Source organism: Neoarius graeffei, chromosome 14, assembly GCF_027579695.1.
Source record: "Neoarius graeffei isolate fNeoGra1 chromosome 14, fNeoGra1.pri, whole genome shotgun sequence".
Lineage (NCBI taxonomy): Eukaryota > Metazoa > Chordata > Actinopteri > Siluriformes > Ariidae > Neoarius > Neoarius graeffei.
Window position 1 is genome coordinate 56795161 of NC_083582.1, and position 17277 is coordinate 56812437.

General features: G+C 41.5%; 1 protein-coding gene across 9 annotated transcripts in view; it reads left to right on the forward strand.

Moving 5' to 3' along the window:
* The window catches only part of jcada (junctional cadherin 5 associated a), a 66181-nt gene that overhangs the window by 37778 nt on the left and 11126 nt on the right, over positions 1-17277 (forward strand). For all 9 annotated transcript variants that reach the window (XR_009656525.1, XR_009656526.1, XM_060940096.1 and 6 more), the window contains exon 2: positions 14550-14999. Coding sequence is in view for 7 of the 9 variants with exons in the window: in XM_060940096.1 (XP_060796079.1) it covers positions 14665-14999 (335 nt within the window). In the remaining 2 variants the exon portion in view is untranslated. The remainder of the gene's footprint in view (positions 1-14549; positions 15000-17277) is intronic.

Genomic DNA, 17277 nt, shown 5'->3' on the forward strand with positions numbered 1-17277 from the left:
TGGAAAAAAACTTTTAAAAGCCTTCTGGTTGTGATAGCATGCAAAGTGCAACCATATGTAGATTAGTATAAAGCTGGATTATTAGTCGCAATTAAAAGTGATGAAAGGTAAATGCCTGCTTTTGTTGCCTAATGATTTGATAGACTCATATACTAGAGGCCTTAAAGCCATATGGAAGACACATGGATCGTAACGCTCACTTTCTCCTGTGTAATTTCTACTCGTCAGATTAATTACAGTGACGTAATTGTGCTCTGTGTCGGAAAACACCGATATGCTATTGTGACTGTGTTGAATCTTCATGTTGAATAGACGTATATGTCGGAGAGTTATTTCTTGCATGATGTCCCACATATTCATCATTAAAAAGAATAGGATAATAGATATTAGTAGGGCTGTAACGATACACCCAACTCACGATTCGATTCGTATCGCGATTTTTGACCCACGATTCGATACGCCCACGATTTTTTTAAAAATGTTTTTTTAAAGTAGTAAATTTGACTTATTAACATTTACTTACTTACATTAACTATTTTAATAACAAATAATTCAGACCACTGCAGAGAATGAGTAATATGTATGCAAAAATGAACAAATGTATATCCAAAGATTGTTTTATTTCTCAGAATAATACTGTTGAGCCGGAAGCTCTGTTTTTTTCGGTTCTGAAAAAGTTATTTTTCCAAATCATGTAAATCCGTTAAGATTTTTTTTTGGGGGGGTGGCTCTCTCACTGTCTCACTCTCATAGGGCCAATGATTTTCTGTGATCGCGGAAAACAGATGGAAATTACGGAATTTTTATGGTGAAACATTGCTCGCGTGTCAAAATGTAACTGCCGCAGAAGGCTTCCGCCCAAGCAGACATGCCTTCAGTGTTGCCAGATATTGCTAACGTTTTCCACCCCAAAATATGTTCAAAACCAGCCAAAAAGCACCTAAACCCGCCCAATCTGGCAACACTGCATGCCTTTCCGGTCAAGTGATTGTGATTGGCTTGTGGCACACCTAGCCAGCCAATGAGCTGCTTGTTTACAGATTCGCTCCCCGCGTCGCAACCAGAATGGCGACCGCTTAAAAGAAATGAATGCTCTGCCAGTGGCGAGTGTGGACGTTGCGTGACTTGCAGAAGATTGTCGCAGGTCAGCGAAAAAACGACTTACTAATAGATATAAAAAAATAAAAGTAATTTAAGTAAGTTTAAAATGTAATTTAAATAAAAAGTAAAGTATTCATAAATTGAAGTTTGGAAGCGCCTCTGTTTTTGGGCTGAGGAGAAGTTTGAAAGGGTGTACCGCGATTCTGCCTTCTTGTATCGCGATATGGATCGTGGCTCTGCGTATCGCGATTTTCGATTTCGATACGCATATCGTTACAGCCCTAGATATTAGATCCATAATGATTTATTGATATCGTGATCATTTTGTAAACTAGCGTTTTATTTTATGGCCAGCACCTCCGCTCAGTCAAATTCTCAGTCTAAGACTAACATACAATATTCAGCAGTGAGGTGTGTGTTTAAATGTCTCCTAAAACTGTAATTATCATTGTTCTTCTGCTTGCCCACTCTTTGATCTGAGCACTTTGAGCTGATAGACTCTGTCACTGACGTCTCGTGCTAGTCCAAACCCCGTGATGTACGCTAATTATGTACAGACATGCTGAGCAGGTCAAAAGCAGCTCTGCGCCGAGAATCAAGCTGCAGAATAGGCTAAGCCATAAGTCAAGCTCAGTACTTTGATTTTTATAGGCACCAGTGCTGCTTACTTCAAGATATATTGACCTGCGAGGCCTGAATTCCACAGCTTTGCCAAAGCTTTCCCGTCTTCCAAGCAAGTACTTCTCTGTAAATGTTAGTCTGTGTTTTTGTTGGATAAGATTATTTCACTATGTCCTGTTTTGCTTCCCTCCATATACACACGCGTGTGTGCGCGCGCGCCCGTGTGCACGTTAATTGAGAGGCATCTCAAATGACCATGAAATATCAGCCATTATTGATAGTTAATTACAGACTGAGATAGAGATACAGATAAATGTGTTGAGTAGGTCTCTGTTGGCTTTAGGTTACAGCATACCTGCTGATTCTGCAGCTGAAATAAGTTTTGAATCAACATACTCCACCTTTGGGGTTCCACATTTCATGTTGCCTTTAACTGTGAAATACAATAAACGACATATTGAGAATACACTAAAGTCTTAAACATTATTGTGAAATGAGGGGATGGAGAGCTTGGGTGTTTTTGTGCAACAGAAACCTGGCACTGTGGTTTGTAATGTGTTAGTTCCACTTAAAAAAAAAAGCATTATTTCCTGTGTTAACAATCCTATGATAAGAGCGCCAATGTAATCAGGAAGCATTTCTACAGTACCCGAGTCATCACCTTGCTTTTACTCCATTGTTGAAAAGCCCGCTTTTCAGAAAAGGAAAACATTAGTAACCATGGACGATCCCTAAACAAATCAAGAGTAGTGGGTTGCTTCAGCGTTCACCCTGAAGGCGTAGATTAGAGCGTCTTTGTGTGTAAAGAAAGCCGAGGAAAATTTGGCTGGCATTATCACACTGAGGCCGAGCTGTCTGACTCTTCTAACGTTAGATGTAGACAGTTGGAAATGCACAGGATTTGGTTCTGAGGGTGGGCTGTTATCTTCTGACAAAAGGCCTCTTTAATCTTTGCCTGCAGGTCAGCTTTTAGAAACCACTTTAAAAAGCAGTTTTGTCTGATGTTTTCAGTCAGCTCTGAAAGCAACCGGTGGTTTGAGGGTTGCAATGAAAGCACATCCTTGACTTTATACTTCATGTTTTGATTTATACTGTATATCCAAAGGTCATTCAAGGTCAAGTGACATCAAAATGCTGTCTAAAAGTGAAGTTAATAATAGCATTATTAATTTAAAGGGCTGATGACACGAACATGACTCTATGCAATTTCTTAAATAAACTATACAACATGGCAAACATGTTAGATTTCTGTTATAATTACGTGAAAAGAAGCTGTTGTTACGCGAATATCCAACTTTTAATTGCACAGCGCAAGAAAACTGGGTCTGTGGCTCGCGGCCATGTTGTGACGTCAGCGGAAGAACACGCTGCAGTTCACTGGCTGTTCTACTCAATGGAAATGGCGCATGAAAACGCCGGTGAACTCTCTAGCTCTTCCTCTTCTGGGAGTCTAGAATTGTGTTGTGAGTGGGATAGATCGGAAGAATCTAGTGATGACGAACACGGGTGCATCCAACCGTACAGGTTTGAACCTGTTACTGTGCAATCTGAGAGCGACTCCGACTCCGAGATGGACAGCGGACAGGCAGACAGCCCAGCATTGAACACCACAAGGTTGGATAACAACAGGGATGGCAATTTTCTGCCGAACGGCGGAAATCCGCCGTTTTGAATTTCAATTTTATCATTTTTGTGGAACGTCTAAATCCGTAGAGAAAAGTTTTAGGGGGGGTTAGGTACCTAACTTTTATTGCTGCTACCAAGATTAGTGTCAAATCGTATCGAAACCACATGTCTCGCGAACAACGGAAGCTTCTATATCGAGTGTAACAATGAAAATAAGCAAACGAGTCTGTGATTGGTTGCGAAGTGAAGGATTGAACCAATGCGAAAGCATGTTTCATTTCACTGGCCGTCATTTTGCCTTTAGCTAAATGTCTTGCACAAGGTTTTGAGAGCATTGTTTTCTGCGGAAATATGAAGTTTTTATCACGAGATCAAGAAGCATCGGTGGCTGAAATTGACAAAAACGTCAAGAACAAATTTCGTTGGGATTGGCTACAGCGGACAGTTACTACGAAAGTGAAACTTGGAAAAAAGATCGAGGAGGTCAGCGAGACGCTTGAACAGTTTATCAAGAAGTGCGATTTGCCTGGCAAAGCATTTTGCATTTATTGTAACGATGTGATCAACTACGGATCCCGTGGCTGTGTGGCATTAATTGACCATGCTTCTAAGGTCAAGAAACACTCGGATGTTATTGCACTTCGTAAATATGCCTGGGGCAGTCAGAGTAAGTTGTCTTTTTTCTATTAAACTTTAGATATTTACTTATTTTTATCATGTATTTTTCACACAATATACATGTAAAATGGCTAGAAAATAGGTAGAAGAGGCTAAAAAGGCTAAAGCTTCAGGGGGGCTCCGCCCCCCCTGAACCCCCCCCCCGTTCGGAGTTTCAGCTGAAATAAAATTTTCCTGTTGCCGTCCCTGTAACAAGGATTGGTAGGTCAACCTGTATTTGTTCAAAATGTTACAGAATCAATATTTTAATATTGTGTATTGTTGTCTTGCATGTGTAAACACTGCTTATATCATGTAAGCCGTATGCTACACTGAATACATAGTTCCTAATGGAGCATGCAAACGGCTAACATAATAAGCTTACGACTATGCCTGATCCGTGATACATTTAGGATAATATTGGCAGGCACGTCTTCTAGTTTATGGCTTCTTAGTTTTATCCTTGAATGAAGCAAAATATTTGATAACCTACATCAGCATAAGCAAATGACAATCTGTAGCCTACTTGTCTGGCTAAGTTAGCTTTCCCTCAGTGTTTGCTTTGAGAAACAAATTCTTTCAACTTGGCAATAAGAGACCACAATGCAAAGGCAAAATACTACTACTGCTACTACAAATCTGTCACATCAACAAACCAGGGTACTTGCTACCGTTCCCTAACAACGCATGGCAAAGGGTAAAGTGTAGTGTTGCTACGAGTACTTGCTAAAGCCTCCGGTGGAAGATCCTCGATGTGCTGATAAGACATACAGTTCTATAGAACACACAAGTGTCACGATAATCACAAAACGGATGCAAATTGTTAAAATACCTCATTTTTAAGCAATCATGTTTTGATCTCTTCCGAATAGAATCTATGATAGCCTACCCTCTTTACCCTTTGCCTCTCGTTGCTAGGCGGCAGTTACATGAAAGCCGCAAGCTTTCACAAGCAAATACATGACTGATATCACGCCGACTTTATGATTACATTTATGATTATCATGAATGTGTACTCTGTGATGTGTACTCTGAGCGCTCTGGAGCGAGTCACTTCCAAGATGGCCGCGCAGACCGCAGTGTTACTATTTTTAGCATCATGTTGGAGCACTCTATAGCTCTACGTACCTTTATCTTATGTCGTTTCTCAACACATGTTCTGACAGGAGGACTGTGTTTGGAGGAGTCGCCTTGTCCCAGGCGACTGCTGGATCCAGCATAGCTACTAGTAGACCCCCTCCGGAATACTGTAGGCACTGCTGATGGTAGCAGCACACGTTTGTGCTGAACTGAACACCCAAGAGATTCCTTTAAGCTGGGAAGGGTGTCAAAACAATCCAAATCGAAGTGTTCAGAGCACAGGACGGATGTTGGTGAGGGCTCCCACTTGTCACGAGTGCGCCTGACTTGCTTCACCCACTTCGCATGCAGCTCGGGATCTCTGGGAAACTTGAATAAACTTACCCCATCCTTGTGGGTTTTGGAGCAAAAGCCGGCATATATATATATATATATATATATATATATATATATATATATATATATATATATATTATAATAATAATACTAATAATGATAAACTGAACACCTCTCGCATCAACAACAAACTGGTAAGTTAGGAGGAAGATTCTTTCGCTTACGTCATATAGCTCCTCCTCCTCTTTCGTCTCCTGGGTGCTGCAGCCCCGTCAAATTTGCTCAAATAGCCGCGTTTTTTATCATAACTTGTAAAATAGGCGCCTTCGTGAATTAATATATGGATCATCGGGAATTACTTTTTATGTTATAAAACATCGCCAAAGATGTCAAAAACGTGTCATCAGGCCTTTAATACTACACAGGCTTTCGTCTAAACCGGGGAACAGGGGCGTTGCGCCCTCTTACCGAAATGCCGATTGAACCCCAAGTCACACTTAGGCCATGCACTTATATGCTACTGCACAACATGCAATCTTTCTCAAAACGATCTTTTCTCTGTGAAAACATCCCAGCAACACCACGTGACAATGTGTCTGATAATCAAATACGTTATAATTACTCCAAAAATATTCCAATCATAGTAGATACACCGCCAGACAGTGCAAAAACAATCCGAATTGGCGTTTTCCAGACTGAGACGCCATGTTGTTTAGTTGTTTACTTGTCGCGGCTGCTCTCGCGAGATTTGACATGGGTTACATACAAGGTCAGCTGACTTGTAGAGCGAGATTTCTCGAGACTCAATGACCTTTCACCCACCGGCGCGGGAGCTTTTGACAGAAGTAGTTCGCAAGTTGTTTTTGTTGACACTTGGGCATTTAAAGATGTCATCCCGCGGCACGAAATGGAAGAAAGCCAAAGACTGTCCGGGGCAGAAGAAGATTACTTCTTTCTTTTTCAATGTTGACAAACAATTTGTTACAATTTCCCTCTCAGATAGCCTCAGAATGTCCCATTGTAGCCTCAATTTTTCAAAGGCTTCGCACGGCGGAGGGGGGGGGGACGGACCCCCCCCCCTCCCTCGCCATGGTTACAGCACCCTCATACTAAATTTTTCTAGAAAACCCCCTGCTACAAGTAAAAAAAAAAAATTTTTTTTCCTGTGGCACCTTGTCAGATATGGGCGCGGTCCTTTTTATAAGCAATTCTGCATAATAAAATAGTAATAAAAACCATAGAAATTGTAATAAAACTAAATTTGTTACTTTCTTGCAAATATAGAAAATAATAGTTAATAATTAATGTTTAAACTTAACATAAAATGTATATTATCAAATCAAAGAAGGGTCGCTCTGTTGTTGACTTTGCCTCCCTCCTCAGGGCCCAGCCACAGCCGCTGGTTCTCAACATGCTGCACTCCTCTGTAGCTCTCATATGCTCAGGAAGAAGAGGCTGACCTGCGTGATGTCATGAAGGAAACAATGATGTGACTGAGGTCCGAACTGAGAACGTTACTGTGCATCATAAAAGACAGTGTCAAGGCCACATTGTAACAGAGCCTGGAGAACAATGATTAGGTGCGGCTAAAATGGAAATTTTCTGAAGGACAGAACAGATGCCATTGTTCTCTTTTTGTTTATGCCTCGTTTGTTCCTTAGAGAGAGCTCAGGCCCAAGAATTGATAATAGTTTGAGATTTGCAGACCATATATCGTTTTAATAGAAGGCACTTGCACCGTATTGGTGCAGCCTTTGCCACGTTCTGGACTTGAATCAAGAAACCAACACTCAAGGAATTTTGCAACTTTTTTTAAACTTATGAATTGTGGCAAATGTGTGACCTTCACTTTAACCATTTTAGACTCATCAACAGATTTACACTTGCTTTCCAAACATCACCGTTTGCATCCTGCACCACTTTTTCCTCCATCCTCCCATTCTTATAAATGGACTCCACAAATCTCACTCAGGCTATGAATAAGGAGTTGACACCAAACTGTCATGGCGGCAGCTCTGGGCTCTCTGCACACCTGATGGGAAGGCGGGTGTGACGAAGAGACCAGATGCCCTCCAAAAGCTCAGACCTAAAAATGTGTGATTTATTTACGAGTGAGCAGCACAAGGCTTTATACGGTACCATGTGCAGCCATGCCTCATAGTGAAGAGAGGCATGAAGCCAAAATCTTAGCTTTCTTGTAGATAATTTGTTCTAATAATAAGAAAATAAAATGAACTAAAACAGACGGGGCCCATTAGTGGTGTTTAAAGAATCCAGTTCTTGCAAACTTAAATGTGGACCTCTTGGTACTGGCTGCCTGAGAGATTGCCATCTTTTGTCATTTCTGTAGAATCTTCCTGCTCTATTGGCTTAGGATCCTGCAGCTTACTGTAAAATTTATATAACCCGACATCTGTTTCTTTGAAATGTATTTATTGTTTCTCGGTGTAGTTTTCATGCACCGTAGACTTGCAACATCATTAGTCTGCATGTGGTTGTGTTTATTTTTAGCATGCCTGATATGTTGGCTACAAAAATAGGTCATAAATGGGGAAAAAAAACGTGTTATTATCCAAATCTACTAGATCTACCCTTTTTTTCTGAAAGGCGCAGTTAGAAGCTATTTGTCACCATTAAAGTAGCAGACGTTTTTAAAATCAACAGGCATTTTCTGTATTACTCAGCAGAACAACAGGCCTGTTTCATTCTCCAAGTGTGGTGGCAGCTGCAGCTTATTTTTGCACAATAATAATAATAGAGTATATAAACGCTGTATCAAATAGCAAGACCTTTCCGGGTTCAGTTCAATGAAATTTAAAGTGTGTTTGCTTTTGGGTTATACTGTTTGTGTGTGGGGGAGTATAAACTTTATAATAAAAGTTTCTGATGAAAGTGCATCTTACCGGCTTTGTCACCAGTAAATCTGTAGTTTCGTATAACTTAAATGTTCTTACTGTGTCATTTGAGAGTGAAGAAAGCAACTATTTCTATTTTTTAAAATTGGGCTATTGTTTTAGAGCACACTTCTGTCCCTAACACTACATTCAGACTGCAACCTGAAACGACCCATATCCAATTTGTTGTGAAATCCGATTTTTTTGTTAGGCCGTTCACATTACCAATTATATGAGACTTGTATGCGATCTCCAATATGAACGGAAAACGACCCAAAAGTGTCCCGCATGCGCAAATTGACACGTAATAAGCACATCTACGTAATACGTAAACAAAAAAAAAAGCGCACTCTTCAAGTTTAATGATTTCTTTTTTTTTTTTTGTTTAATTATCTGGTTAGTGTTAAAGTGTGAGGTCTCGTGTGTGTTTTTGTTTCTGAACTGAAATGAAAACGTGTAGCCTGGTAACGAGGGTTGACTCCTAAATATCTCTCTAATTTCTATATAAGTGCACTACATGTTACTAGGAAGTAATGGATTTTTAAACTCTAAAAAGTGCACTCGAGCTTCAGTAGGCAGTCATTTGGGATACGGCCGCTGTATTACCAAACTCTTAATTCAGGCTTAATAATTTGCACATATTTATTTCGTCATATTAATAAACTTTTTCTACATTTTTATAAATATTTATTTAGATTGTTTATAGCCAGCTGAATTCTGCAACTTCTCTCAGCGCTGGCTCAAGGTGCAGAAACACCAGTGCAGTTTGCTATGGAGATGAGGCGAGACCTGGTGATGTGGTTTTTGTGGCGGCGGCGGAACTCTCACAATCATCTGATTAATGTGGGCAGCAGAGTAATGAGACCGAAGGTGTCAAATTACTGGAAATTTCCTGAACAATCTTATAATCTTGTAATACAGGATGGTTTAAGTTATAAATCAGTTATAGAAACTGTTTTATTTAATCAGGCTAACAGATCAACATCCAGGTCCCTACCAAATCCACCATTAGCTTGATCAATTTTATAAAAGTCTATTTAAATTCTGAAAACTGTACAAATGTTGTTGTTTTCCACCAAAGAGGCGGGATTAGCCAACGCAGAATAGTGACATTTGTCTCTTGTTGATGACGTGTAGGTCGCATGAATGCGACCTGTCCGGTCAGACTGCAGTCGCATGTGAAAATATCGGATATGCATCGGATTTAGGACCACATATCTAAGGCTACGTTCACACTGCAGGCTGAAGTGACTCAAATCCGATCTTTTCGCCCATATGTGACCTGTATCCGATCTTTTATTGACAATATGAACGACACAGATCCGATTTTTTCAAATCCGACCCAGGCCGTTTGGATATGTGGTCCTAATTCCGATTCCTATCCGCTCTTTTCGACTTCAGTCTGAACCGCCAGGTCGCATTCATCCGACTTACACGTCATCAACAAGCCATAAACGTCACTATTCTGCGCTGAAGTAGGCGGCGGGTCTCTCAAAAAAGTTACAACAACATGGCGCATAATCACGGGCGCAGATAGAGGGTGGGACGAGTCATATTTAAATTCACCTCGTTCGGTCCCCCCCACTTATAGGGAGGAAAAAATGTCTATGCTGTCTTTCTTTGCATAAGGCAAACCTCACGGAAAAATCAAAAGACTAATTACCATTCGGTTTATTGAGGTGCACGGCAGTGTATACATAGTTGCAACAACTCACATAAAACAAAGACTGATATTCGGTTGGTTGAGCTGCGCAGACTGCACAGGTTGCGAGCTCGAGCTTGGTTGCTATGGTTACTAACAACAAGTTTGACAGGCATATCAGGGTTGGGGTTGGTTTGCTGGCAGCTTTGTCCCCCCCAATTTTTTGTCCCTCCCAGTTCAAAAAACGTGTCTGCGCCCCTGCGCATGACATCAATGCGAGGGACGCTTCGGGCTGTGAAGGTTCTGAATCTTCTCAATGGAAGGACGCAGAGGTTAGGGAGCTGATTTCCATTTGGGGGGATGCAGCTATTCAAGCTCGATTGGATGAGTCATACTTCCGTAAACACTGGCCATGCTCACTGCGTGTGACGTCGTCATATCCTGCAATGCGCATGCGGAACACTTTTAGGTCGCTTTTCGTTCATACTGAGGATCACATACAAGTCGCATATATTTGTTAATGTGAACGACCTCACAAAAAAATCGGATTTCACAAAAAAATCGGAATTGAGCATTAAGCCTTGCAGTGTGAACGTAGCGTAAGCGGCCTGGGTCGCATGTGAAAAAATCGGATCGGTGTCGTTCAGATTGTCAATAACAAATCGGATACAGGTCGCATATGGGCAAGAAAATCGGATATGGGTCGTTTCAAGGTGCAGTCTGAACGTAGTCTAAGTTACACACAGAATTCTCAGGAAGTGTGCATCTGAAGTAGCTTGGTTGAAAATGATGGATGCAGAATACAACTTGTGAGCACTCTGCATTCATCACACAAATTAGGATCATTTATATGTGCAGCACTGTCAGTGTTTTGCATAGAGGATTTAACATCATTTTAGACACTAAAGAAGGTTGGGTCACCAAGAGAAATTCAAAAGTCAATCCGCCAAGACTAACAGGTTTAAGGTTCTTAAAGAAAGGCAATCGCATTAGTGTTTCTCTGCTCCGAGACTTCCGTTTTACAAAGATTCACTGACACATGTGTGTCTGAAAGAGAGTATGTTCTCAGGTAGAATAAAGGACATACAGTAATCTTTCCTTCTTTCATAAAGGATTTACATTCAAGCAGGAGCCAAAAGTATAAAGGTATAATGTTTTAGTTTAGACTGAAATTTAACTCCTTGTGCACTAAAGGATTGATACCAAGACGCTTAACCATTGGTGATTAGTTCATGGCTATAAATAAGACACATCATATTGAAGCGTTTGTGTTTTCTTTTGTAGCGGTGCTTCACATTACCACCGATTTCGAACTTGAAGTGGAAAATAATCGCATACTTCTCAGTCCAGTCGGCTTTAAACAGTTTGGTTTTTTTGTTGTCCACCTTTTTAGTTTTATCAAGTGATGTTGTCACTTCGCTAATCAGACCAGAGTGGGCAAATGAAATTTTAGAAAAACAGTGAAAGGCTTTCCTATTACAGTGAGCTGCCTTCAAGCAAATAATTTACAGACATGGGTGCGATTGGCTGCAACAAAAGATCTGCTACACAAGCCGAGCATGTTCATGTTTGAAACTACAAGCTACCCTCATGTTTTTCATAAGTTGATCAATTCTACTACAGTAATTTGGTTCTAAAGTATTTAGCTTTAGGGCGGCACAGTGGTGTAGCGGTTAGCACTGTCGCCTCACAGCAAGAAGGTTCTGGGTTCGAGCTCAGTGGCTGACGAGGGAGCCTTTCTGTGTGGAGTTTGCATGTTCTCCCCGTGTCTGCGTGGGTTTCCTCTGGGTGCTCCGGTTTCCCCTACAGTCTAAAGACATGCAGGTTAGGCTAATTAGTGGCTCTAAATTGACCGTAGGTGTGAATGTGAATGGTTGTTTGTCTCGATGTGTCAGCCCTGCGATGATCTGGCAACTTATCCAGGGTGTACCCCGCCTCTCACCCATAGTCAGCTGGGATAGGCTCCAGCTTGCCCACAACCCTGCACAGGATAAGCGGTTACGGATAATGGATGGACGTATTTAGCTTTAACAGTTTTAATGCACTACACTCTGGAATCCAGGGTGTCTTAGCAGCTCACACCAAGTGCTCCCCAGATAGGATCCAGATTCCCAGTGACTCTGACCAAAGCAATTACTGAATATATGAATTAATGAATATACTCTGCTATTTAGATGGTGAATTATTTGAAGCAGGTGTGTTAGATTCATACATCTGTAGGTGTAGAAGTAACCCTGACCATACTAAATGGATAAAAAGCTATGAATTATACGTATTTTTTGTATTTGTTTAGTTTGCTTGAAAGTTTAGCTTGAAACATCTGAACTGGTATGACTAAAGATGAAGATGAGATTCCATGTGTGCGTGTAACAGGAACGATAGATCACCTCACTCTCCATAAACATTCTCCTGCTGTGGTGTAGCAGAGAGCCAGTTTAGTCAGTCTGGCTGGCATGGTTTCAGTTTTCATTTTGAAGACACAGAGAATCTCCTGCCAAATATGATATAATTCTGTGTCCTTCTGCAAATAAATTTTTACATTATTTTATTTATTTTTAGATTTAAGTGCATTTATACATATGCTGTGTTTATACCATTTAAATTGATCTTTGGTGTTTTGGAGCATTTTTTAAAGAGAGCTGCTAAACTGATCTTTCAACCCCGTCTTTTCCCCCACCCTTTCATTAGTGATCTGCATTTTTTGGCTTTGTTTAAAACGGTGCAGTGCTCCCAGACTGGATAAATACAAACTAAACCAAAAGTACTGATATTACTCAAAGTGCCCTTGTATACTGGCGAGTTAAAGATGGCACAAACTGTTAGAATTTTCTCACAAGTCAGAATTATAGCATCTGTTACATTTTGTGAACTTTTTTTCAAGTCAATGATTATATCCATCCATTATCCGTAGCCGCTTATCCTGTTCTACAGGGTCGCAGGCAAGCTGGAGCCTATCCCAGCTGACTATGGGCGAGAGGCGGGGTACACCCTGGACAAGTCGCCAGATCATCACAGGGCTGAGACACAGAGACAAACAACCATTCACACTCACATTCACACCTACAGTCAATTTAGAGCCACCAATTAGCCTAACCTAGTCTGGCTAACGCGACAAAGCTCTGCGAGCATTGGTCTGGCCAAGATATTAAGCCCAACCGTTTCCCAGAGCCCGTGGTTGACCCGCCTCCCTGAAATGCCTGTTTGCTACTGGTCGAAGCCAGAAAAGGCTGTGACGAAGCTTAAACCAATCACATCACTCTTTCCTCTGACGTATGCGACGCGACGGGGCTAACTGGTAGATTAAACTCTTACCGAAGCCAGTCGGGAGCAAGGCGAAAACGTCCTTCCTTTCAATAAATACCTCCAGGGCTGCTCTTTGCTCCGTTTTCAATGAGAACTTCCCGTTGAATGCTTTCAATACAGCATCTATGCGTAATAGATGCGGACGCGTGAATGAAGCGCTTCCGGCATAGATTCTGTAAACAATCTATGGCTTCCGGTTGTAGTTCTACTATGTCAGTGCCTTGACCACGCCTCTACCCAGGGCCATTGGAGATGCTCAAAGTTGATTGGTTCCCGATTTTTCGGGAGCTTGGAAGAGCTGGAGATAGCTTGCCTGGCCAGACTAAGCTCGCAACAGGCCCTCGTGTTGCGTCACGCTTAGGATGGGCGGGCCCAGGCTAAGCCTAACCTGCATGTCTTTGGACTGTGGGGGAAACCGGAGCACCCGGAGGAAACCTGTGCAGACACGGGGAGAACATGCAAACTCCACACAGAAAGGCCCTCGCCGGCCACTGGGCTTGAACCCAGGACCTTCTTGCTGTGCGGCGACAGCGCTAACCACTACACCACCGTGCCACCCGTCAATGATTATATCTCATTCTAAAAATGTCATTGTATCACAGTATTCAAAGGCTTGTTTTCCTGTTGGAAAAGGCACATGGAAATGCGGTGCGCAGAAAAGTCATGAAGTGCCAGTCAGATTGCAAACTTCAAGAACCTAAAGCTTGTGGCCAGGAAAGATTCTGAGGCTGAGATGTCAGAAAGATTGAGTTTGTGTTGGGATAGTTTACTGTTATGATTTCCACCACAGGCACACATAAATATAGATTTACTTCAAGACTTGCTTAGTCAGTGAGCATGCACGGAGTATACATCTTAATTAGTAGTATGACAGTGCCCCATTCATTCACATTTCATTCACTATTGTCTGATGTTGGTGGCTTTGTTTTATCCTTGTTGATTATCTGTTTAGTCAGCAGTGGGGTAACATGGCAGCTATGATTTTTCCCTCTAATTGGGTCAATGTGCATGAGGCGTGCTGCCTTCTACTTCAGTGGGCTGGATAGCGTATCATTGCTGTGCTGAAAGAGAAGCGGGGGTGAGAGGGGAATGGGTAATCGAACAGACAGGCAGGCAGACAGCCATTGAGAATTACTTCTCTTCTAAGGTTGGGCTTTGACAGTCTCGCCTTTGGTTGGGGGCGCATTCTTCACATCAAAGCGATTTTGGGGAAAAAAAATTCATATTAATAATTCTCTGACTCTTTCTCTCACACACTTTTCCTCGTCCGATTTTATTTCTTTTCACAGTGATGGCCTCTCTGGTGCAGCTGTTCATAGACACGCCTCATCTGGAAAACGTTTAGAACTCTGACGACATCCGCGCACACACACTTTGGACATCACAACACACTCCTGCTTAGCCATGTATAGTGTGGAGGACCTTCTTATCTCTCATGGATACAAAATCAGCAGCAACAACAACGTCCCTCCATCGCACTCATCCTCACCCTCGTCCCATGAACAGCGGCCGGCGACGCGCAGTAACAGTCGGTGTGAAATCACAGACAAGCGGAGGGGACATGGCGCAGTGAACGGCTACAAAGCGGACTGCGTTTACGGTGGTGATGTGAGACAGACTTCATCTCGGAGTGGCCCCAGTGACACAGAGATCAGAGACAAGAACCAGAGGACAGAGGAGGACAATGCTAACCTAGTAGATGGACACTCACCAGGAGGCACCTTGACCAGTGACAGCGGGTTGGTCTAAGTGTTTTACAGCATTATACTTTTATATTACACCCATGTACGTACTCTTGCTGACTCAAGGACACACAAAACCTCTCCCCATTTTTATCACATTAGTCTTCATTTCCTTTCAGCTCAGGCTTAAGTTAGCTGGGGTTGATGAGGCATGTTATGTAATGGTGGCAGCTGTCAAGGACTTTTTCTCAGGTATAGGACAAGATACCAACGGTGTGCTCTCTTTTTTGCAGTATGTTTCCTTATCTCTCTTCATATCTTCTCTATTACTATGTATATATTTTAAAACATGCAAATAAGTTAATAGTGTTGCGTCTTCACCTTCACCAAACACTTCTTATGACTCAGTTTCTCTCCTTTTCTCACTTGCCAGCTCCTGCCGCCATCCTCTCTCTCTTTTTTTTTTCTCAGTACCTCTCACTCTTTCCCTGATACACACATTTGCTGTGTCAGGTACATTTTGAAGTATGTTGGTCCATTTCTCGCCATACAGGACTGTTATGTTATAAAGCAGAACTATATTGGAACACCCCATTATCATTCCCTTTTACATGTTCAATGCAGATCCATTGGTACATTATAAGACTTCTGTTAAATCCCTGGTGAAAAACCTCACAGGATATTTAAGGATCCATGAGGATAGAAGAAAAGAAGAAACCTTTTTATTTGTCACATGCACACTTCAAACACAGTGAAATTCATCCTCTGCATTTAACCTATCTGAAGCAGTGAACACACGCACGCACACACCCAGAGCAGTGGGCAGCCACACTAGAGCGCCCGGGGAGCAGTCAGGGGTTAAGTACCTTGCTCAAGGGCACTTCAGCCCAAGGCCGCCCCACGTTAACCTAACTGCATGTCTTTGGACTGTGGGGGAAACCGGAGCACCCGGAGGAAACCCACGCTGACATGGGGAGAACATGCAAACTCCGCACAGAAAGGCCCTCGCCGGCCGCTGGGTTCAAACCTGGAACCTTCTTGCTGTGAGGCGACCGTGCTAACCACTACACCACCGTGTCAAAGACCTGTCAAAGATCCTTAAAGGTAAGGATCTTTAAAGGATCTTCGAAAGATTTTCAAAGATCTTCATATGCAAAATAATTTGTAAAGATCCTCAAGGATTTGACAAAGATCTTTTAAGGAGCCTACAAAGATCCTCTTAATGATGCCCACAAAGATCTTTGCAAGGATCCTGCAAGATGCTCAAGAATTCAACAAGGATCTTTCAAAGATCTTAGAAGGATCCTTCTAAGGATCTTGTTAAGATCTTTGCTAGGATCTTTGAGGATGTGATCAGGATCTTTTAAGGATCTTTGCCAAAATCTTCACAAGATCTTTGCAAAGTTCCTCAAAGATTTAACAAGGATCCTTCAAAGATCTTAAAAGGATCCTTTTCAGGATCTTTTAAAGATCTTAACTGGAATCCTCAATGATTTAATCAGGATCTTGTAAGGATCCTTGTCAAGGTCTTTACAAGATCTTTGTGAGGATCCTTAAAGATTTTTTAAAATGATCCTAATTCAACGGAATTGGCAAGGATGGAAATAGATTGAAACTTACATAATTATGATCCATAAGAATCAGATAAGGATATACCAAGAAATCCTGAATAGCCAACATCTTAAAATGATCTTTGAAAGAACGGTTCATGATTTTCAAGGTTTCAGAGATCTTGAAAGGCTCTCTTGGTCAATCAGTTGATGACTTCTACTGGAAATGTCAGTGTATATGTTATGATAGCATCAATAAAGAATAGTTTTGTTTGGAATTGAATATGGTTTTTTGTTTTTTAAGATTCTTGTAGATCTTGACAATAATTCTAAAGATGCTTGAAGACCTTGAAAAGAACTTTGAAGATCCTTGTAGGTCCTTGAAAATCTTGGCAAGAAGTTAAAAGAGCTTCGTAGATCTTTGAAGATCTTGCCAAGAATTTTAAAGATCCTTGAAGATCTTTTGAGGATCTTTGTTGAGATCCTCAACAGGATCCACAAAATCCCTCACAAAGAACTTTACGGATCCTTGAAGATCCTTGAAAGATTTTCACCAGGGATCACAATTCCATTCCTTTATATATTACGTAACATCAAACTTAATAAATATTATGAACACAAATGTGAGCATTGCTCCGTTACAAATTACAGCACAGCTGTTTTGTAGGTGGAGTCAGTGCAGTGCTCACATGACTGTTGGAAAAAAAAAATCATAAAGCCATTTAACATTTTCTGGAGGGTCAGCACAAGATAATTCACTATACAAAAGCAGGTCAAAGAGAAAT